This window comes from Chelonia mydas, chromosome 4 (genome assembly GCF_015237465.2).
Source record: "Chelonia mydas isolate rCheMyd1 chromosome 4, rCheMyd1.pri.v2, whole genome shotgun sequence".
Lineage (NCBI taxonomy): Eukaryota > Metazoa > Chordata > Testudines > Cheloniidae > Chelonia > Chelonia mydas.
In genome coordinates this window covers 23240589-23265595 of record NC_057852.1, presented here as the reverse complement: position 1 = coordinate 23265595, position 25007 = coordinate 23240589, and the positions used below count along the sequence as shown (strand labels likewise).

Sequence of the window (25007 nt, the reverse complement as noted above, 5' to 3'; positions counted from 1 at the left end):
ATTTTAAGGCTATCAATCTTTCCCCTGACTGAATGTGATACATTTTGCCACCAATCTAGGTCTTTCATTAGAACTTGTGAAAGAAGTATCCCATTCAAAGAGTTTAACTTTGCTATATTTGGTGTCAATTTTACCCCTAGCTAATTTTATGCTGTTAGGATGTCATTTGCAGTTGAAGTCTGCCATCAAGTATCATGGCCAATAGAAAGTAAGAAGAGACCATTTCAACTTAACTGTTTGTAGCTTCAGAAAATGGCCTGTCATTCTGTGAAACTTACTCAGTTCTGTGATGTGCCTGTCTGCTTTTCGGTATTGAAAAATACTTCAGAGAGGGTAAACATGAAAACAAGTATCATTTATGTAAAAATTTTAGAGGGCTGTGTCATATTTGGAGACTTAAGTGGTATCTAAGTGGTTCATAGGCTCAAGTGCTACCCCCTTCTGTACAGGGGCAAATTTAAAACCCATTTCCTAATTATCTTAACCCTTATTCTTCAACATTTAAAAGCAGACGTTCACATCACACAGCTCAGTAAGTTACACTGCATGACAGAACACAGTATTGATCAAACTTTTGAACCATAGTCCCACGTTTATGGCTAGGCCAAAGGTGAAGTGGCAAACTACTATTAGTGAAGCTACAGTTATATAAAATGGTAAAGCTGGAATGGTAGTTTTACCAGATGAGGAATGGTATTGTATAAAGGGTTGGGAAACTGGCTCTCACAAACAGATGTATTCACTAAAAAATATGTAAATTGCTCCATTGCTGTAACTACAAGTTTGATTGGATAAGGTGTGTTCTTCAACTAAGAGAATAATGTAGCTAGTAGTAACCAAGTAAGGTATGTCATATATTTTCAGAATGTTTTGTATCTATGCTAAGTTGGGTAGCTATGAATTGTATTCATGTTAAGCTTTTCCCAGAATGCTTTTTACTTATGCTAACTTGTTTTACCAAGGGGAAATGTGAAGTGATGTCATTTCAGTGCTAGGTGCAGAAACATACCAGAAAGATAGGATAAGATGATCTTTTTCATGCTTAACCAATGTGCACTCTGTACCAAGGTACAGCTAGTGTGCATGTCTCTACGCTTTGCTGCCTTCTGAAATGCTATGTGCAAAAGAAGATAAGACACACATAAGAACTGGGTAATGAATGGAGTCTTCTATCCGTTGTAAACAAGGAGGGTATAAAAGAGGTCATTTTTGTAATCACTTTGGGATACACACAGACTAGAGATGTAAGCTGTGACCACTGCAAAGTTGTTCCCCAGAGTTGGTAATGTATGGACTAACGTACTCAATGCTTTTTTTGCCTCTGTCTTCACGAGCTCCCAGACTGCTGCACTAGGCAGCACAGCATGGGGGGAAGGAGATCAGCCCTCTGTGAAGAAAGAAGTGGTTTGGGACTATTTAGAAAAGCTGGACGAGCACAAGTCCATGGGGCCGGATGCGCTGCATCCGAGAGTGCTAAAGGAGTTGGTGGATGTGATTGCAGAGCCATTGGCCATTATCTTTGAAAACTCATGACGATCGGAGGAGGTCCCGGACGACTGGAAAAAGGCTAATGTAGTGCCCATCTTTAAAAAAGGGAAGAAGGAGAATCCTGGGAACTACAGGCCACTCAGCCTCACCTCAGTCCCTGGAAAAATCATGGAGCAGGTCCTCAAGGAATCAATTCTGAAGCACTTAGAGGAGAGGAAAGTGATCAGGAACAGTCAGCATGGATTCACCAAGGACAAGTCATGCCTGACTAATCTCATTGCCTTCTATGACAAGATAACTGGCTCTGTGGATGAGGGGAAAGCGGTGGACGTGTTGTTCCTTGACTTTAGCAAAGCTTTTGACACGGTCTTCCACAGAATTCTTGCCAGCAAGTTAAAGTATGGGCTGGATGAATGGATGATAAGGTGGATAGAAAGCTGGCTAGATTGTCGGGCTCAACGGGTAGTGATCAATGGCTCCATGTCTAGTTGGCAGCTGGTATCAAGTGGAGTGCCCCAAGGGTCGGTCCTCGGACTGGTTTTGTTCAATATCTTCATTAATGATCTAGAGGATGGTGTGGATTGCACCCTCAGCAAGATTGCAGATGACACTAAACTGGGAGGAGAGGTAGATACGCTGGAGGGTAGGGATAGGATACAGAGGGCCCTAGACAAATTGGAGGATTGGGCCAAAAGAAATCTGATGAGGTTCAACAAGGATAAGTGTAGGGTCCTGCACTTAGGACGGAAGAATCTAATGCACCGCTACAGACTAGGGACCGAATGGCTAGGCAGCAGTTCTGCAGAAAAGGACCTAGGGGTGACAGTGGACAAGAAGCTGCATATGAGGCAACAGTGTGCCCTTGTTGCCAAGACGGCCAATGGCATTTTGGGATGTATATGTAGGGGCATTGCCAGCAGATCGAGGGACGTGATTGTTCCCCTCTATTTGACATTGGTGAGGCCTCATCTGCAGTACTGTGTCCAGTTTTGGGCCCCACACTACAAGAAGGATGTGGAAAAATTGGAAAATGTCCAGCGGAGGGCAACAAAAATGATTAGGGGACTGGAACACATGACTTATGAGGAGAGGCTGAGGAAACTGGGATTGTTTAGTCTGCGGAAGAGAAGAATGAGGGGGGATTTGATAGCTGCTTTCAATTACCTGAAAGGGGGTTCCAAAGAGGATGGATCTAGACTGTTCTCAGTGGCAGCAGATGACAGAACGAGGAGCAATTGTCTCAAGTTGCAGTGGGGGATATTTAGGTTGGATATTAGGAAAAACTTTTTCACTAGGAGGGTGGTGAAACACTGGAATGTGTTACCTAGGGAGGTGGTGGAATCTTCTTCCTTCAAAGTTTTTAAGGTCAGGCTTGACAAAGCCTTGGCTGGGATGATTTAGTTGGGGATTGGTCCTGCTTTGAGCAGGGGGTTGGACTAGATGATCTCCTGAGGTCCCTTCCAACCCTGATATTCTATGATTCTATGACTTCTCTGCATTATGCAGATTTATCTTTGACTAATAAACTTATTGAGCCTGGGTTATTTTCGATCTTATCAATAAAAGAACTGAATCTTAACAAGAGTGACTTTGTGGAAAATATGCAGACATATTTGTGACATTGAAAGTTTATGGATAAATTTGAAGATAATAGTCCTTACTATCACTGTACTTTTTCCACATGTGACTCATGCTAACAATTTCCTAATCTGAAAATACTATCAGTAAATGTTAAACTAACTTCAACGTAACTTTCACTTGTTTTGTTAAACAGTGGAGTGTGGAGTTGTTGGATCACATGAAAATACCAGAGAAGATATTTTAAGTCTCCTAAGACAAGCCTCAGGCAGCTGGATGTCAAGGGATAGTATCAAGTAGCTAGTTTCCAGAATTTAAAACAACTTAAAACTATTATATTTTAGCAGGAAACGACAGCCAGATTCTAAATGTCTATTAACAAAATTCTGTCATGCCATCACTGGATACAAATACAAATCAATCACAAAAAACACTGTTTTATGCATGACATATTTTCGGTACCACAGGACTAGACAACATGCATGTTCTCTTTTGCAAATGCAAACCTCACAAAATGATAAATTGTGCCCTTGTCTTTCTCAGCCAAGCAAAGGAATAGGTCTCTACACTTGCTTGACCTATCCAGATGTTGGCCTGGATCTAGTGAACAGCACAGTCACTGCTCTCCAGATTCTACCTCCGGTAAGCAAATACACAGGGATGGTACAGATCAAGGGGAATGGGAAGAGCCTTAGGTACACCCATTCAGTAGTCACAGTAGCCGGGCAGAAGAAATGTGGAAAGTAAGATGCATCCTTGCAAGAAGTGCAATAACTTAAGTTTTCCCCTCTTCACGCACAGAGAAAGAGAGAAGCAGAGGAGGAAATGTGACTGAATCACAATTCCTTCCCTGGGCTGCTCATGTGGCTGAGCTATTACTGGATCCACCTTGCTGAGAGTTGAGCCTAATGGCTGAATCTCGCCCAATGATATTATGGAGCCTTGGTCTGCAAACCAATAGAAGTGTTAAACCCAGCTGAAAGTTCCAGGGGAGAAGGTAAAATGGTCTAGATAAAAATCTGTTCAGTTTCTCTCACCCCTCCTAAAAAGGTAAATTGATGCTTCAAGAAACATCATCAAGATTTTTTGAACATTGGGAAACAAGAAAAAATTAACGAATGTGAAGAAGGAGCCAAATCCTTCTCCAAACTAAAGATTGTTTCCGCATAACTGTTCCCACTGGATGAAAGATTTTAAGAGTGGAAGTAAGTAACCAAAAATCAAAGGGGTAAAATAGCAAACCTATGACAGAGTCTTGGAAATTTTACACAACTGGTTTATCCAACACAAAAATGTATATCATAAAAGTCAGATCTCATTAATAAATCAGGTAATCTCATACATTATTATCCCGTGGGTGCTAAAACTGCCCCTTTCACTTCCAAGACTGTATTTTCTTTCCATCCCTAAATTTATTACTTCTCCTAACCAATGTCTGACTAAACTGGTCAGTTAGAAAATATATCAATACACAGTAAAGAGTGGACTTTATTAAAATATTTTTAAACTGCAGATAAAAACATGTTTTTTATATATGTAACACCATTATAAATGCTGGAGGCAAAGCGGGGTTTGGGGTGGAGGCTGACAGCTCGCGACCTCCCACATAATAACCTCACAACTCCCTTGAACCCCAGTTTGAGAACCCCTGCATTATACCAATCTGCCCTGAAATGATTAATGAGTGCATTCAAACCACCACATCAGTTATAATTAACACAGGTCAACTTTTAGCAATGTTCACAAGATGGAGAAAGGAGAATGTGGTTACAGCCCAAATACCAGAACTTGATCAAGGATACACACCCATGTTTTTGCCAGCAGACATAGAGCTGCTGCCCAAAGTGATATCTTGAATGGCAGTTGCACCTTGAATGTTAGGAAAGAGGGGGATACAAACACTCAGGGCTAGTCTACACTGGCAACGCTAAAGCACTGTCGCGGCAGCGCTTTAACATGGCTTGGGTGGTCACAGCAGAGCGCTGGGAAAGAGCTCCCCCAGCGCTCTAAAAACCCACCTCCACGAGAAAAATAGCTCCCAGCGCTGGTGCACTCTTTACACTGGCGCTTTTCAGCGCTGAAACCTGTTGCACTCAGGGGATGTTTTTTCACACCCCTGAGCGAGAAAGTTGCAGCGCTGTAAATTGCCAATGTAGACAAGCACTTAGTTCACCTTTCAGCAGCATTTAACCTCAGAAAATGATTTGACATCCAAAGTTAGACTTGAGAAAGTCCAGACAATATACTGAGGTTGTTGGTATATAGCTTTTTAAAAAAAGATGTATTATTATTTTGAGGAAATTTGCACTTTGACTGTTTTGCACTACATTTGACCAGTAAAAAAACAACAACAAAAACTTTAAATTTTAAAAGCCAAGGATTTTTCTATCCCCATGAGCATGCACAGTAAAAACAAACAAACAAACATTCAGCACCATTGAGGACTCTCAAAATAGAGCTAAAAACTGTGCATAGTACTTATGCAAGCATTTTGCACAGGGCTAGATTTCACCCTCAGTAAACAGCAGAATAAAGAGAGTTATAAACAATGCCTTTTGAATTACAACAGTGCTATGTACACATGTAAAGAAGAGTCTCAATGCCAATGAAGCTGTATGTGGAAGTTCTTTCACTATAACTGAGACTGAAATTCCGAACTTTGAGCATTCAGCTCAAAGCCTTATAGGTTTTATATATATATTTTGGAGAGGGAGGAAAGGCTCAGCATCTGGCTAAATCAGCCTGTACATTCGCATAGTAGATTAAAAGAAAAGAATGACCATCACACAATTTAAGGAATCATGATCGTTGGTTAAGTCAGTTGCTTAATGTTATTTAAATGCAGTTTGTTTAAAAAGTGATTCAAATACTTATAAAGGAATATGGTTTTGATATGTCAGAAACATAGGCCTCTTTTTTACATATTCTGTGATGAAATACTTTGACATTTTTAGAATTGTTAAATATGCCTTGGATTCTGATTTAAAAATAAAAATGAAGCATTTTGTCACTAAAAAATGCCTATCACACAGAAATACGGTACGCTTCTCCTGGTATGGCTTGCACAGTAGCAGCCTTTAGGTCTGCTCTAAGAGAACAGTTTTATAGTTAAAGAGCTGTCAGAGCATGCCAAGTGCCACCTGGTTAAGTTGCAGCTCGTAAATCAAGGAGCCAGGTTTACTGCAGTTCAGTTTAATGAAGGCATGTAAGTTGTACTACAACTGAGCTGCTAATGTTGGATTCACAGAGAACAATGGAAGTTAGACAGGCATGACAAAAACTATATTCGTGGTTATTTGATTAATTACAGAGTATGATCAGGACACAAGAAACGGATTATTATTTGCAACCCTGTCCAATGGTGGTGCAGCTTACGTTCTGTGTTTTTTGTTTATTTTAATTAACAGTTGAGAATGGTATACGTGATGGACAGTGAAATCAGAAAAATACATAGAACAAAGCAGGGCTCTCTTAAGTATTACCCGTTTTTATTGTTTTTCCCAACTACAATTCTACTTTGCCAATCACAAAAGCAATATGCCAAGTGAGATGTTGTGTAATAGGTGGTTGTACTGTCTGAAACCCTCTAAATGCAGTGTATTGACAAAAGCAGTCTCTTTGCTCAAATGCGGAGACATGTTACAAGCTTTTAATAATACTCTGCTTTTAAATTGTAGAATTAAAGGAAAAAGATATCTTCTTGTTTATATGGCTGACAACATCACACCAAAACTTCTACAATTCCATCAACTTCAACACACCAATAAGTGCTTTCCACATATTACATATATTATATAATTTTGAGCCATACTTTAATGAGGGTTTGTTTGTTTTTTACTATCTGAGTTTAGCTTTTAAAGGAAACAGCTGAGCCAAAATGTTAGTGCCGTGCTGATAAAGAGGAAGAAGAGCACAAGTAACAGCATGGGCTGAACCGTACTTTTTGGATCTCTCTCTTCATCTTTGACTTTTTCATAGGCGCTTTATATGCAGCTAAACTTATAAAAATGCTACAATACAAACCCTAAATTACAACAGAGTTTTACAGCTAGGGCTTAGACCTTTCTGTAGCATATTCAAGTATTTGTCGAAGGGCACCGATCCACATAGGACATGAATTCTACAGCCATGAGCAACAGCACTTTAGTTCAGGCTGCAACAGCTCATACTCTTAATTCTAAATCTCCCAGTTCACTCTCAGTCAAGAGGGCGGCCATCACTTTGGCACATGCAATACAAGATGACAATCCTCAGGGCAGCATGAATTGGTATTGTTGGTATTGAATTGGTATTGGTACTGAACACAGCGGATGTTGATTACTGTATAGCTTGAGGGACACTCCCACGTTTAATTGCAAAGCTGATGATGAACTATATGAATTATATATTATGCTTCACCAAGATAGCTCCGTCAGTACATATCAAGCAAACAGCTAGATTTTATAATAGATAGTTTAGGAAATCTCAGCACAATGTGTATGAACTCTTCACGCTATAATTTTCACAGCCCTCCATGCCACTGTCTTCCTATCCTCTATTGTTATTCCTAGCTCACACTTTCAAGAAGGGGATAATATTAATGGCCAAGGAATGGAAACAATGTGGATTGTCATGTGGCAAGATGAGAAAAGTTCCATCACTCATAGTTCTTTGGGATGGAAGATTTGAAGGTCACTCATACACATAGTGATAATGCCTTGCTCTATTTAGGGACATAAGAAAGGAAAAAAGCTCAATGCTGGAATCTCAATACTTGGTTTCAATAAAAGTATTTATTAAACACACACACACAGAGTAAGACAAATGACAAGATGATCCACAAAAAGGAAATAAAGCATATGTGTGTCTAGATGCAGAGAAGCTGTTAATCTTCGTGACAATAGGATTCCTGCAATATTAGCCAGGTCAGTATCAAGATAAATTATCTGTTTCAGCAAATGCACAAGCAGGCCTGTCAAGGGGCTAGACTAGCTTGAACAACTGGCCTTCCAGGAAAAAGTGTTTTGATCATGTACAATTAGTGATCAATCCACCATTTTGGTCTTATTCATGTCTTTAAACCGTTTTTCAATCTCCCCTCCTTTGTCTGGGTGCATGTCATACCATGGCAAAAAATTCAAGCTGCATGTTATTTGAACAACAGAGGTACACTGCAAAAAAAAAAATCTGGGTAACTTTTACATAAAATGGCTGCTTGAATGAGGCACTTAAATAGAGTTCCTAATCATTTCTGACATTGTGCGCCACAAAATGAAGGTGCAAATGAAACATTCAAGAACTTGTAGCCTTATTTTAATCATAATTACCCTGCCACATTGAAGTGACCCTGAAAAGATTCATATTTTTAGCTCTCAGGACACTAAAGAGTTTCTCTAGAAGATAGAATTAAGAACCTAAACTGTAATTTATGGCGCAGATGGAAATTTGAGCCAGATTTGGTGAGGTGAAATCATAGCAAGAATAGTGTTCCTTCTAGCATGGAGTGAATGAACAATCACCGCACAAGGGCTATATTCCATTCACGTTAGAATACCCTAAGAAATGATGGATGAATATTGATAATACGGGTAAAGAATGCAGTTGGAGGTTCTTGGGCAAACTGGAAGCCCCTTGTTAAAAATATGGCACCAAACTGACGGGAAGGCTAAGATGACTCCCTTACCTTTGATGGAGTCCATACCTTCCCATGATCCAAAAAGCTCAACTGTGCCCTACCCAACTGCCAAAACATCCAGCTTCTCCCAACAGCCTTGCTAAGGTGATTCTGCAGTTGCAATGGAATACACAGAGCATTAAACATTTAAGGACTGTAAAATAATGTGAAAATAAGGTAAAATTAAATAACATAGCAGAGAATATTAGAGAGACAGTATTTCCGTCAAGCTTGCTGAAACATGCAGGAATTGCTTTGTCCTTAGCAAATGTAGGAACATTCATATTTCTTTTGGTGTTCCTGTCTGATGCCAAGGGCCCTCATGAAGAATTGTCTCTGTATGATCCTCTGCAGTATGTACATATGGAAATGTATGTAAACTAATCGTAGGGGAAGGATGTTGATGATTATCAAATTTTGCCATATATTAAAATGTAACTTCAAAATATAATAAATAGTGACTATATAATGGAGTGTTATACATGTTACACACAATTATAATGTATGAAGATAAGCAAGGCTATTATAATGTAAATTGTAAAGTCATTTTATGACAAAGTATTATATGCTCTTGTAGGAAACTATGTTACACATTATCTGGTATTAAATTAATCTTCCTAATTTAAATCAAATCTGATTATATTTTGATTTTTATGTCAAAGAATTAGTTTTTAAAACAGCTCATTTTTTAAAAGTACAATACTTTGTAAGATGTTATATCAGTGACAGATGTTAACAAAAATGCAGAAAATACAGTGAAAATTGTGGGCATTTCGGAATAGGATGAGCAAACCCATGGTCAGAGAAGGACAAACAGAATGGATGTACTTTTGAAATATTCAGTTACATGTCAATTTGTCGTAAATATAAAACAATGAAAATAATACTGCCAGTGAACTCTTTCCTTTCTGGTTGATAAGGAGGTAGATTACTGTAACTCCCTAACGTGATTAGGGTTGCAAGATACTGGCAAAGAATAATTTATCTAAACAGTACAGCATAATTAAATTACAAATACTTCCAAGATGCAAATTTTACATAATTATTTTTGGGCTAACATGTTGCACGGGACTCCATGAAGCATTTTTAGAATAAGAGAAAGCGAAAGTGATCTAGAGATGTATCTTTTAAATATATGATATGGCAACTTCCAGATATTAAATTGCATTGGCAAAAGTCACTATGAAGTAAGTGATGTAATAGGATAAATTATCATACAAAATATACCAATGAAACCTATACTGGGGAAACTTAATGAAACGCAATAATGAAAGGAATAACTATGTACTGTAAAAAGTAGATACTATTAACCTTGGAGATGGGAAGACATATACTATATAGACATTTGTAGACATTGGAAAGATCAGTTGACAATGACAGATTAAATGAAATTCTGTGGGAAAGATCAGTATATAACAGTTCAATTTAGATGTATATTTAGATGTTTATTCTCAAATGCATTTTGGAAATACAAGGACTGTTCAGTATGAAATCAAATGATGCAAATATCACAACTAAAAAGAGGTCAGGATTCTTTTTACAGTGATCTAATTAATTATAAAGAAATGTTGCTAATTATTTACCTACCTATATACACACATGCATATCTCTCTCTCTCTTTCTCTCTCTCTATATATATAGACACACACACAGTACACACATGCATACACATTTTGTATAAACACATACATAAATGTATATATAGTAGGTCAAGCTAGTAGCCTCACCTATAGTTGAATTATAGCTGACCAATGTCTCTTTCTCTCACTCATACACAAACATATTTAGAGAGAGAGAGAGATACACAGCAATACTGGTAGAAACTATGGAAATATGTTAATTTGGCATCACTGCATGGAATGATATTTTTTATTTTTCATTTAGGGTCCAATCCAAAGTCCACTGAAGTCAATGGAAAAGAAGTAATTGACTTCAGTGAGCTTTGGATCAGACCCTTAATGAAAACCAAGAAATATCCACAAATGTGGGAGATCATTTTTACAGGGATGTTTGTGTGATCAGTAATATTTCCATTGTGGTTTATCCAAGATTCTTACTTGAACATTAAGTTTGGTCATTCCAAAACTGTCAAACCCTTGGAGGAGCACAGAGCCAATTTGATTAACTGTTGACCATAGTAGCATTTCCTCCCAATGCATCTGGATAATATTGACACTGTTATCAATTTTAGCTTCTAATCAATCTATGAATTGGTAGTTTTAGATGGATAAAAAGACTTAATATTTCCCCGGCTATAACTAGAATTCAGCCAAAGTCCTTTAGACAGGTACAATACACTCAGGGATGTTTTTATTCCTACTCTCTTCCAGTTATCTTTTTACTGATTTTTATACTGATAGTACGTAAACAGTGACCAGTCCACCTAATTAATATCTTTCAAGATAAGATTTTAGCTAACTTAATATGAACTAAATGTGATTTTTACATTATTTCATTAAACTGAATTAAGATATGTTGTATGTGGCGATAAGCAAAAACAAACAAAAACCCCCACAACACTCTGTGTGTATGAGAATTACAAGCCTGAACTGGCAAAATTAAGGCTAACAAATGAAGTTCTTTCATGTGTGCCTAGATCCTACTGTATTTTTTACAGCTGTTCATTCCTAATATCTTTTTTTTTCCCCATCAGTGCTGTGGTGGATAATTCATTCAGCCAATTTGTATAGGAAGGAGAGTTAAATGATTTCTCCAGAAATAAAAAGCCATATCTGATCACTGTTGGGAAATATTAGCTTGCCAAATACGCACCTCATGTTTAGAACTTTGGAAGTGCCTTTCAACACACCGGACACATTTTATATTAAGGTTATATTTATACATGGTTAATAAATAATTAACAGATACTATAAGCATGTTACAGACATGAGTGGCTCGTACAGGTAGATAGTTATAAGCACATCAATAGAATAAGCTTAAAATGGTTAACAACAACCTGTTGGACACTATAAGAATCTTTAACCGTTGATTAGCCATTTATCCAAACATCCATTAACCATTTATTAACCCTTTATAGATTATTTATAAGTGGAATTTACTATAAAGTGTAACTTCAATATCATTCCACAAGTTGCATAATTTGCAACAGGAGCACAGAATGTGTTGCAGAGTGATAGTTTTTGGCCTAACCACCATATGCTAGGGTCTATTAGTCCCTGCATCCTTTAAAAAAACACAAAGAAAAGACATTCTTGTGTCCAATAAAACCTGATATGTATATTGTTAGGGAATAACGGCCAGGATGATGAACTAGCGTTATCTAACATTTTGCCATATTTTTTTCAGTTCTTCCCTGATGTGTAACAGTTATTTTTTCCACTTCCCTTTAAAGCAGTGGTTAGTGGGGTGAGGTGCTATTGTAAGCAGTTGAACGCTGTGACCAGGTGAAAATGTGGTTCACCTTGTAAGGCCTTCTTACCATTCACATGGCTGATCTGGGCAGGGTTATAAAAGGAAAGGGCGAAGCTGATATAAAGAAAGCTACCCACCAAAGAAGAGTGTGAACTCTGTCTTCCCAGTTGGCTGAAGCAGGACTGGTCTCAGGTTGTTATCACCCAGTAGTCTGAGTTCTGGTTTTGAGTTTTGTTTTTGGAAATAAAGGAATCCCTAACCAATAAAGTGTCTTGTGGCTGGGACTTTTATTTTTCCTTTCCCTGCTGCTGAGTGTGCACTCAATTTACACGTCAACTGTAAATAATCACAGCAAAATGACTCATTTCCAAATTTGCTGATATGAATTTCTGTGGATTATTTCATGATAGGCAGCCAGTTGTGTATAAATCAGATGAATGGGGAACTCTCTGTGGGGGGATCCGATTGCGTATTTGTTTATTTATTTAGTGGACTGGAAGAGCTACATGCTACATGGAAGTGTTAGTTTTTGTTGTTGTTGTGAACAAATGAAAAAGAGGTAAATATTTTATCCTAGAATACATCTTTATCTGTAAGACAACCATACCCACCTGACTATTTTTTCAGTATATATTACTTTGTTCTTATTTGGAAAGCATGAGTTGCTCCGTAGTTCCTTATACAAGCAATTTGCAGATTTTGCAAATGTGTAGCAGTTGAAGAAGAGTTGCAGGCCATCTGACCCAGCTGTGAGGTCAGGGCATGAAGGAGAGGTCTCCTAACCCCATGGAGGTTGGAAATTGGGAGTAATGCTCTTTCCTTTGCCAACTGGATTCACAATGAAGCCTGATCACACAGGATGAGGCTTGTCACCACTTTGTGCAATTGCCATTACAGAGATATAGGCCTTGGGAGAACGTGGGCTGTTGATTTAAGCAGGCTTTTTAGATCTAGGATGGTAAGGAGAAAACTAGAGAGCCTTCTTCTTCCTCTACGTCACTAATCTCACGATAGGTTGCCGTACGAGTTATCTTGTTCTGTCTTCAACCAAGTTCTAAAGGTGTCTTGAAGCTGGGGCCACTTGGGCAAAATTCTAACTGCCGCACTTCCCCTCAATGCCTCCTTGTCATGCACAGCACAGTCCTTTTCCAATGGCTTCGGGAAAACAAACAAACAAACAAACAGGTTGGGTGAAGATATGAAAGGCACCCAAGTGAGCTTCAACATTTGTTTCAATACTGAGCCAAGATGGTGCATAGGTGAAGCCAGAGGGGATGACCAGCTTCACCAGAGAGGTAATATGGGAAGGTACATAAGAGCTATAGAGATGTGGAAATCCCATGCTCTCAGCATAGCATGCTTTTAAACATTTTATTTATTGATTGATTACACACATTACACATGAGAGTCACAGTTGCTTTTTTCTCCCATATAAATTGAACAGTAATTTTGTTCAAAAGCAAAAGAGCAAAACAGAGGTGCTTGTGAATACAAGTGATCCTTGGGTAGATGTTCATTTTAGCTATCTCTTTCTTGCTTAAGAGATAAGGGAAGTAGTTGCTATCTTGATATATTCTTGTTTAACTATTTTATGAGGTGTTCAGAGTCTACTGACACAAATGGCAGCTAGGTTTGAGCATATCTTTATTCCAAGACAGGTTATCTTCATACAGAGTTGAAATGGGCAGCATTAATAAAATGAGGTATCCTGTCTCTTAGACAATCTAATCTTAGATGAGATTAGATTTCACCTGACAGTTTGCCAAATGTTCTTTATTGAGCAAAGAAGTGGGAAAATGAAAGAAAGTTTCTCCAATTATAAAACACACTCACACATGGACCGAATGTTTAATTCCTTATTAATAATCATTCCATCATTGTTCTTGATCTAGCAGGAATTCATGAGAGATGTTAAAACGTAGGCAAAGGGAAGGATGCACAACTATCACATACCCCACCCCAGTGGGGGTCAGGTCCTCAGCTGGGGTAAATTGGCATAATTTTATTGACTTCGGTCAACCTACACCAATTTACATCAGTTTAAGATGTAGCTCTAAGCGCTGGAGTTCTCTTGTCAGAATCTAAGACAAAACTGAGTCACACAGAATAACAATCCACATGAGGAAAAGTTACCCAAAGACCAAGCTTACGTAAATTTACCTTATGATAAGGCTGCACGATCCTATATTAAAAAGGCGTGGGGCAGCTACAAACATGGGTACAGATTGGGGCCCAGACATCTGCGCTTTTGGGGTTAGATGGGAAGAAGTTGTTGTTGTCACTGACAATCAGTACCCCTCTTTCATAAAACCCACTTGGTCTTTTGATCTTCATGAATTAGCACGTGGGTCACGCTGTATTGATTTGTAGCGATTATTTTGGAAATATTTGTACATTTTGTTTTCAGAAAGATCTCTTCAGGAACAGGATTTCTGGAGTTTTCCCATCCTTGTTTCTCTTCACAATCAGGTGATCAGCACTGTCCCCAGAACCTGGGGAGTGATCCCTTTCTGCAGTACTTCAGTGAATACTTTATCCAAAATAAAGTGAAGAGCTGTAAGAGAAAGTTTTATATAAATCTGCAACACAGTTCTTTGCCAGGATTCAGGTCAGATACAGTATGAATTTCTCTTGTAATTGCATTAGGGCTTGTTTCATACTTCTGCCTGATCTGAGGACAGCATATTAAGGGACAATCCATTGGTTAAGTGATTAAACTTAATTTGGTTGAATCTGCTTCCTAATGAATACAAAACAATTAAGCAGTTTAACACCCAGACACATACACAAATGTATTGTTTGTGCAACAGCAGGCACACAACTGGGGCTCCACCACCAGAAAACTTGCCCCATCTTTTTCTCTCAAGTTACTGCTCTTCCTGTACACAAGTTTCTTGCAACACTTTGTGAACAATCAGTTTCATTGATCCCCCTCTCTGTAATCAGTCAGTTTTCGCTGTCTCTGTAAGTCTTTCACACACAGCAAAAGGGAACAGAAAAACATTTTTTTTTTAAATATGAATGTGACCGTGAAACCACAAAAGTTGGCAAACTACTTGTAACTCAGTTTTTGAAACTGACCAGATGTCAAGATGATCACGTGCAGTGCTTCTTTACAAATAATAAAATTATGTTTGACAACTTGACATTTTAATTCTTAAAATCCAATTAAATTGTCAGGAGATTCAATTACTGAATATCTTGGATCAGGAACTTCTGTCTTAGTGCCCTTACTTCATCCCACTTCTGTTTTCTCATTCTTTTTGTTAACAGAATTGGATAACTCATTAAGGGTCTTGTTATCCTTAGCATTATTAAATTTTGTCTTCATCATCATCAGTGACATTTCTGTCCACCACCATCACCAAATACATCATTTAGCTCAAAATTACTCACAATCTCTCTCGAACAATTGAGTATAATCAGTTCCTACTGCAGACTTTTACACATGTTCTAAATTTCTTCCACTGCTTAATTATTATTTTGCATGGCAATCTTCGGTATATGCAGACTTATTAGAAAATGTAATTGGTGTGATCAGCTCTATTGCCAAGGAGGGTCAGGTGGGATTAAGTAGACTGGCCTGCGGCAATTGATCAAGCCCACAAAAGCAGTAAATGGGAAAATGTTTTCATTTTGTAGCTTTTATAATTTTATGGTCTTCAATCACGAATTTATCACAGACAATTGCACAGGACTAATGATGGTGGGACATTATATATTAATGGGGCAGATATTTTTAATGCTGATTTGCAAAGTGCGAATAAGACCAGCCTGTTGTTGAGGAGGCTGAGGCAACAGGTCATGCAAGCTTGCTGATCTGCAGTGTAGCTCTGTGTCATACGTTATTTTACAGAAAATGGTATCTCCTCCTTTGTAGCAAAGGAGAAGTCAAACACCATAACCCAGGGAAGAAATAAATCAGCTGCCAGGGGACTTTGTTAACTGAACACATAGAAAGGACTACATAACTGATACAATCCCTGCTTCACTGTGCCCACGTGCACTAGGGCAAGGAGTCTTGTGGCAGGAGTCCCATAGTAATGACAGTCTGGTTACAATCATGCCACAGACAAAGGAAAGGACTCAGCCATTGGTGGGGGCTATTCCACTATGGGCTTGTCTACACCTGAAAGGCTACAACAGCACAGTTGCAGCACGGCAGCTGCACCACGGTAGCACTTAAATGTAGACACCACCTATGTGACAGAAGGGGTTCTCCCATTGGTGTAAGTAATCTACCTCCCTTAGAGCCAGTAGCTTGGTCGTCGGAAGAATTCTTCAGTCAGCCTAGCACTTTCTACACTGAGGGTTTGGTCGGCTTAACTATGCCGCTTGGGGAGTGGATTTATTACACCCTAAGCACAAAGCTGGGACAACTTAAATTTTTAGTGGAGACCAGGCCTAAGACTAACAATCAGAACAGCAAAGGTGCTGGTAGAACAAGCAGGTAGAGGCCATGAGTATAGTGGAAAAGTGAGAGTCCTGTAATTTTTCAGCATTAAAGCCTTAGTATTTTCACTTGGAGCAAGGGCACCAAATCCCTAAAGAGTTAGGACACAAATATATGATTATGTTCAGCTCCTTCGTACTCCTTATCCTGAAAGTCTTTCCAAAACTTTCTGGATTAATTTAAGAAAGTACTGGTACCCTTTTTGACCTGAGCAGCTAATCAAAAATGTGGGATTGTGTAGGCCATTCCAGTTGTAAGGAGACATTAAAGATGGAGCCAGGTATAATTGATGCAGTCTTGTTTATTTACAAAGAATGTATAAAGTTCTGTTTCCCCTGAACTCAGGAGGAACCAAACAACCAGAGGCTGTTTCCTTGCTGACAGCCCCAAGCCTCTCTTAGGGCTTGGCTACACTTGCAAGTTACAGTGCAGTAAAGGAGCCCCGGGCACCCTAGCTCACTCCCCATCCACACTGGCAAGGCACGTAGAGCGCTCTGTCTCCGTGGCTACAGCGCTGCTGGTACTGCACCTCAGCGACTGGAATAACGTTTGCTGCGCCACCGCTGGAGCGCCGCGGCCTCACTGTGGACACCCTGGTCTGTTAGTGGGCTCTGATCGGCCTCCAGAAGTGTCCCACAATGCCTGTGCTAGCCACTCTGGTCATCACTTTGAACTCTACTGCCCTGCCCTCAGGTGACCAACCGTCAGACCCACCATTTAAATTCTCTGGGAATTTTGAAAATCCCCTTCCTGTTTGCTCAGCCAGGAGTGGAGTACTCTCAGCGAATCTTTCCAGGTGACCATGCCTCCACGCGCCAGGCGATCCCCAGTATGGAGCAATGGCGAGGCGCTAGACCTCATCAGTGTTTCCGGGGAGGAAGCTGTCCAGTCCCAGCTGCGCTCCAGCTGTAGGAATTACGATACCTTCGGGCAGATATCAAGGGGTATGATGGAAAGGGGCCATGACTGCAGTGCAGGGTTAAAGTGAAGGAGCTGCAGAATGCCTAGAGCAAAGCCCGCGAGGCAAAAAGCCGCTCCGGTGCTGCCCCTGCAACCTGCCGTTTCTACAAAGAGCTGGATGTGATACTTGGGGCCGACCCCACCTCCACTCCGAGGACCACCATGGACACTTCAAAGCCCAGTTCAACAAGGCAAGAGGAGGAGGAGGAGCAGCAAAGCGGGAGCGAGGGTGCTCCGGCGGAGGAAGACACCCCGGAATCCCTAGATGCATGCAGCCAGGAGCTGTTCTCAAGCCAGGAGGAAGGTAGCCAGTCTCCGTGGCCGGTGCTTGGGGGAAGGACAAACACCAGAGGAGGCTCCCGGTAAGCGGCTTTTATTTTGGGAATGAAGTTATTCGGTGCAGGCTCTTGGGGTGAGGAGGGTTAGAGCTGCATGCATGCCTAGGTGCGGAATAGGTCATTGACGTGCTCTCTCACATCACGGTAATCGACCTCAGTGATCTCTTCAAAGGTCTCAGCCAGAACTTGGGCAATGCGCTTGCGCAGGTTTTTCGGAAGAGCCACTGTTGTCCTCGTCCCAGTAAGGCTAACTTGTCCACGCCACTGTGCCGTGAGGGGTGGGAGGACCATTGCTGCTCACAGGCAAGCTGCATATGGGCCAGGGCGGAAGCCGCATTGTACTAGAAGACCCTCCCTTGCTTCCCTCAGCAGTGAGATAGTTTCCAGGATGAACTGCTGTGGAAAATGTGGGGACAGTGTTCAGTATCGGGGCCCCCTGCTACTGTTGGCTCTCCCCAAGGCACAGAAACCAAGAGGACAGTACAGCTGTGAAACCATCAGTCACGCTTGACCCTGTGCTTACTCACCATTTTGGGGCTCCTGTGGGTTATGTGCACTCGCTTTGGGATGGGCAAATTATGCTATTGTGTAGACTGTGCTTGCCCTCAAGTATGGGGGAATCATTTCTCTGTCTGGTGTTAACAATGCTGCCTCTGTTAAGAGTTGCATTTTGCCTTTACAGATGCAACCTTAAGATCTCAGCCGTCCGTGTTATCACCGGCCGAAAGACTCCAAAGAATCAGAAAGAGGCCACGTAGAAGCAAGGAAGACATATTGTATGAAGTAATGCAGCATTCAAGTAACGAATATAGAGAAGTGCAGGAGTGGCGAGAGAATGAAAGGAGGATCCGCCAGCAGAATGAGGAGCGCCGGCACAAAAGTGCGGTGCTCCGGCAGGAAAGCACAGATCGGCTGATTAGCATAATGGAGCACCAAGCGGACTCGATCCAGGCACTTGTAGCCATGCAGGCGGAGCACTACCGTGCCCAACCCCCCCCCCCCCGCCGCCCTTGTCCCAAAACTCTTTCCCTTGTGCCCCCATGTCACCTCCAACCCACTTTCCCCAACATCCAGGTTCTTACCACCACTAGTTGCCTCCAACACCTGTAGCTTCACCACGCAATCCTGAAAACTATGACCCTTACCCACTGCTCTCAACCCCCATCACCATGCAGTATAGCCATCCTGAAGTGCAGCACTCATTGCACAGCACTCCAGACAGGAAGACTAAGTATGATAACAGGACATACGCAAATCTGTGATTGTACCATTCCCCTCCCCACCCCACCCTCTTGCCCTTTCTATTTCCCAAGCAGTTGTGGTTTTTTTCAATAAATGAATTTTCTTTTCAATAAATGGATTTTTTGGCTTTGAAAACATTATTTATTATTGCATAAAGTAAAAGATACCTTAGCCCCGGAAAGAAAGAGGCACTGCAAGTCAGCGTAGCAAACGCAGATTCCTCTTAACTTTGGAACCACTGCACTTCACTCCTGTGCAGGGCACCAGACATTTTTGTTGGCTTTCAGCCTCAAATTTCTCCCTCAAGGCATCCCTAATCCTTGCAGCCCTGCACTGGGCCCCTCTAATAGCCCTGCTCTCTGGCTGTTCAAATTCAGCCTCCAGGTGTTGAACCTCCGAGTTCCATGCCTGAGTGAATCTTTCACCCTTCCCTTCACAAATGTTATGGAGGGTACAGCACGCGGATATAACCGCCGGGATGCTGTCATCTGCCAGGTCCAGCTTCCCATACAAAGAGCATCAGCGAAACAGCCAAAAGCACACTCCACAGTCATTCTGCACCAGCTCAGCCTGTTGTTGAACTGCTCCTTGCTGCTGTCAAGGCTCCCTGTGTAGGGTTTTATGAGCCACGGCATTAAAGGGTAAGTGGGGTCTCCAAGGATCACAATGGGCATTTCGACTTCCCCTATGGTGATCTTCTGATCTGGGGAAAAAGTCCTGGCTTGCAGCTTCCTGAGCAGGCCAGTGTTCCGAAAGAGGCGTGCATCATGCACCTTTCCGGGCCAGCCTGCCTTAATGTCCGTGAAATGCCCACGATGATCCACAAGCACCTGGAAAGCCATAGAGAAATACCCCTTCCAATTAACGTACTCAGAGGCTAGGTGGACTGGTGCCGGAATTGGAATATGTGTGCCATCTATCGCCCCTCCGCAGTTAGGGAAACCCATTTGTGCAAAGCCATCCACAATGTCATGCACGTTACCCAGAGTCACGGTTCTTCTGAGCAGGATGTGATTAATGGCCCTGAAAACTTGCATCAACATGATTGCAAAGGTCAACTTCCCCACTCCAAACTGGTTAGCGACCGATCTGTAGCTGTCTGGAGTTGCCAGCTTCCAGATTGCAATAACCACCCATTTCTCCACCGTCAGAGCAGCTCTCAATCTTGTGTCCTTGCGTCGCAGGGTGGGGGCGAGCTCCTCACACAGTCCCGTGAGACTCGTCAGCATATTCCTCAGCAATTTGGGCTCCATTCCCACAGACCGAAAGGGAAGACAGAGACCGCAGTACAAAAAACGTTGAAAGATGGCGCCAAATGTGGATGGAAGCATAGGGATTACTGGGATGCGAAACGATGCATCATGGGGCGTTGGGACAGGATCCAGAATGCCCCGCACCCCCTGCCCCCTTCCCACAAGCCACAGTGCCAGAATGGGAAGAGGTGCTCTGTGGGATAGCTGCCCACAATGCACTGCTCCCAATGCCACTGCAAGTGTCACAAATGTGGCCACGCCAGTGCGCTTGTTCCTGTCAGTGTGGATAGACTGCTGAGCTTTCCCTACTGTGCTCTCCGAAGCTGGGTTTAACTCAAAGCGCTCTACATCTGCAAGTGTCGCCACGCCCTTACCCAGCACCAGATACCAAACCTGCCTCTAAACCTCCCCCAGGCTCTGTCTATAGCTTCCTTCTCCTGTTGTGCTAGTTTCTCTGTGCTGCCTCTCTTGCTTCTCTCCCATTCACACTTCTACCCAAAACAAAACCCAGCCACACTCTCCACCCACACAGTTGAAATTCCTGAGTGACCTTCTGACCTGCCTTTGTTCAGCAGAGACAAGGTGGGTGAGGTAATATCTTTTATCAGACCACTTCTGTTGGTGAGAAAGACAAGCTTTTGAACTTACACAGAGTTCTTCTTCCGGTCTGGGAAAGGTACTTTTGTGTTTTTTTTGTTTGTTTTGGGCAGTAGCATGTATCTATGCTTTCATCCGGAGATTGCTATTGACTCTTATATTTAAACTGAATGAAGAGTGGCTGTTACATTCAACAGTTTCAAAGAGGTTTAACACAATCTATAAAATACCACAGCAACTTTAGGCTATGTCTACACAGCAAAACCAGCCGACTTGGCTCACAGTGCTCGGGCTGTGGGGCTGTTTCATTCCTATGTAGACTACGGGGCTTTGTCTGGAGCCTGAGCCCTGGGATCCTCCCACCCTGCAGGTCCTAGAACCATGCTCCAGCCCCAGCCCGAAAGTCGATATAGCAATAAAACAGCCTCACAGCTTAAGCACTGTAAGCCCAAGTCGGCTGGCACAGACCAGCCATGGTTTTTCTTTGCTGTGTAGATATACCCACAGATAAGATTCTAAATGAACTGAAGTTATATGCACCTCCTTCCTATTCACTCACACTGTTATGAAAATGGTCCCTATCCCCCCCTGCAATGTCATAAACAATTTTCATAGTTTACTTGTTAACATTTCCAGAATTTCCTAACTTTGGTGTACACACTGAAACCATTAGGTGGTTTCCTTTGGGTTCAAAATTGTACAAAGAGATATTCATGAAATGTTTATGAGTAAATGGATTGATATCATAAGTATTATGGTAGAGAGGCCTTGGGATTAGAGTTGTGCTTGGTTTCAACATGAAGGTAGCCATGGTGTTTGCCCCAATATACAACCTTGCAAAAATATAAATTTCTTTTCCATTGTGAGGTGAGAGCGACTGCTGAACATAAATTTCCATGCAAACAGCAATTTAAAGAGATAAAGTTAAATCCTAATGATACATCTGGTAATTTTTTATTATTATTTATTTAAATGTACACTTATATGAAATGCACATCAATGCACTATGAAATGAAGGAATTACCAATTTCCAGCATGAATTACTTGATAAAGGTCACTGCATTCAATGCAGAATTGTTGAATAAATCAGCAATGCTACACTGATTAATTACAAAGGTAGTTTAAAAAGGAAACCTGCAGTGTTTTACACTGAAATAACCTTACAATTGCTTCGCAAGTTGCTAATGGACAACGTAAGTAAACATAACACCTGTAACAACTGACTGCAGGAGATCATTAATGTATCTGAAAACCATATTTTAAGACTACTTCAATTTTTCTTACTAATCAACTGTCCAGTGAAAGCCCACTTGCCATTAGAGTATTTCAAAAATCAATCATAACACTACCTAGATCCTAGAGTGCATTTTTTATCAGTAGATCTCAAAGCACTTTACAAAGGAGGTCAGTATCATTATTGTACAGATGGGAAAACTGAGAAAGAGGTGAAGTGTCTTCCCCAGAGACATCCAGCAGGCCAGTGGGAGAGCTGGGAATAGCATCCAGGTTTCTTGAGTCCCAGTGCAGTGCTCTGTCCTCTAAGTCACACTGCCTCCCTGTGGGCTTTTGCATAGTTTTTCAAAGTACTACCTCCTTCAAACAAACACTAAAAAACATATTGTAAAGATTGATTCTTCATCAGAGCCAAAAAGAACCAAAAGCTTTTCCCTAGTGAAATTAATAATGCTTTGGAAAAGAAAGAGAGAGAGAGAGAGAGAGAGAGAGCAGCTTTCCTACTGATATTATTATTATTATAATTGTAAGCAGAGTCAGGATGGGCTCCACCCTGACATCTGGTGGTGAGGTGTGGCAAGTAGTGGAAAAGAACTTCAGGGGCTGATCTCAATTTGCATAGGCACACCCACCCCGCCTAGAATGAGGCCATAACTGCCCAAATGGTCACTTTGGCTGTTGTGGGATCCCCAGTGTCTTTGTTATTGGGGCGGAAGAGTAAATTGTTATTACCCTGATTATGGGAACTGTGCTTGGAACTGTACTTGGCCTTTTGTTATGATGGAGGGACTCACCATCAACTGAGTAGCACTCGCTAGGCAAGGGACATGGATTCCAAAGCTCTGTGAAGGGAGAGAGACTTGAGACAGGTATTAGTACCTGCTGGTGTGGGCCCCTTTGTGGGGGCCTGAAGCACCAATTGCACCTCTGTCTCTCCACGGTGGAATGTCAGAGCTAATTTTGGGTCTATTAAGAGTCTTGCTACAGGTACTGTGCTGCATTCACTTTGGCCTTATGGTGCACCAGCACTAAGGCCCCCACTACTAAGAGCTGAGATCACTGAGAGCTGAAATCACTGAGCACTGTGTCAAGTAGTGGGGAGCTGGAAGATCTAGAGTGCAGTGGTGCTGTTCGTGAGACGGCGAGCTGTGCAGAGTGGAGCCGTTCGTGAGACAGCGGCGTGTTCGTGAGACGGCGAGCTGAGCAGAGCTGTTCGTGGGACGGCGAGCTGTGCAGAGTGGAGCCGGTCGTGGTGGAGCGGAGCCGTTCCTGAGACAGCAGTGTGTTCGTGAGATGGCGAGCTGAGCAGAGCTGTTCATGAGACGGCGAGCTGTGCAGAGCGGAGCCGGTCGTGGTGGAGCAGAGCCGTTCGTGAGACAGCGTAGCAGAGCAGAGCCCTGTGGGGCAGTCAGCTTCAGGACACGTAAGGTACCCCTTACCTCTTTTCCCCACGCACAGGCACATTTTAGCCAGACTGGGGAGTAACACTCTGCAGATGAACTTTTGAACTCTGGGGCTGGACTTTTTGGATTTTGGGTGATTTGAGGATTGCTGGACTCAAGAGACGTTTGGGTTCTGGGACTCAAGAACCCGAGGGAAAGGATGTGGCCCAATTTTCTGGGGTGGGTCTTTGCTCATGGTTTGGTTAATGAACACTAGTTGTGGTGTTTCCCCAATTTAATGCTGATGTCGTTTACCTCATGTTACTAAAGATTCTCTGCTACACCAAGACTCTGTGCTTGCGAGAGGGGAAGTATTGCCTCTTTGAGGCACCCAGGGGGTGTGTAAGATTTTCCCAGGTCACTGGGTGGGGGCTCGAGCCAGTTTTGTATTTGCTTTGATGAGAGGGAACCCCTGTGTACTGAACCCGGCCCTTGCTGCTATCAACTTGGCCTGGCAGAAGGGTTACATAATTAACAAACATTTGTATAGCTGCAGAACACTACATGGTGCTTTGCAAAGTTGCAAAGGAGACAGTCCCTGATCTGAAGAATTTACCATCGAAATGAAACAATCACGGAACATGGAGATACCATGTTATCTTAATTCGCTGGATCAGCTACTAAACCCACTTTGACAGTCGTATTAAAAACTATCACTAAAACAATGGAAATTACTATATAGTAGATAATGTGTATGCCTTATGAAGAATGCAGGAAAACTTCACCTACCTAATTTTTTTAACTCACCTACCTAAATTTAACCTACAATAAATACAGGCAAGATTATGCCCACTTTACTCACCTTGAGAAGTACCTAATTCATCCAGCAAGCACTAAGCCTCCAGTATGTTTGAAATCTAAAAACAACTCAGTACTATTAACTAAATAGATTCCCTCCCCCCCCCCCCCCCAAAAAAAAATCTACACTCTCTCCATACTCATTACTGCACTAACAACTCCCCCTCCCTAGGGAATAACCTGAACAAACAGTAGTCTTGTGAACAAGACTGTATTAAGTAGCAATGAGACTTGGAAATTTAAAGTTATGAGATAAAGAGGGGTGGGGGACAGGAACAAACAGGAGGGCTAACTAAGATTAGTTATCCAAAGGGAGTACAGTAACCCAGGAGGTGCTATACCCATCAGTGGGAATAAGCAGGGGACATCTTGAAGAAGAACTGTGTGGACCTTATCTTTTGCAGAGATAATTTTGTGTGTTTTTTTTTAAGTTATATACTGTATTCTACTACAAGTTAACTGTGTATAAAAATGAGAGTAGGCTTCAGCTTATGTCTAAAGGAATATGATAATTCACTATGTAAAACATTAAACGACTCTTCCTGAGGTGAGAAATGATTAAAATGCTAATAAACCTAAGTACAAGAAAGCATGTTTACT

General features: G+C 41.6%; 1 protein-coding gene across 15 annotated transcripts in view; it reads right to left on the bottom strand.

Annotated features, from left to right (window-relative positions):
• The window catches only part of CCSER1 (coiled-coil serine rich protein 1), a 1152782-nt gene that overhangs the window by 602304 nt on the left and 525471 nt on the right, over positions 1-25007 (bottom strand). The window contains exon 7 of one of the 15 annotated variants that reach the window (XM_043545161.1): positions 13524-14645. The exons of the other annotated variants lie outside the window; for them this stretch is intronic. Coding sequence (XP_043401096.1) covers positions 14565-14645 — 81 coding nt within the window. The 3' untranslated portion in view covers positions 13524-14564. Of the gene's footprint in view, positions 1-13523; positions 14646-25007 lie in introns of those variants that run through there. 15 annotated transcript variants of the gene reach the window in all.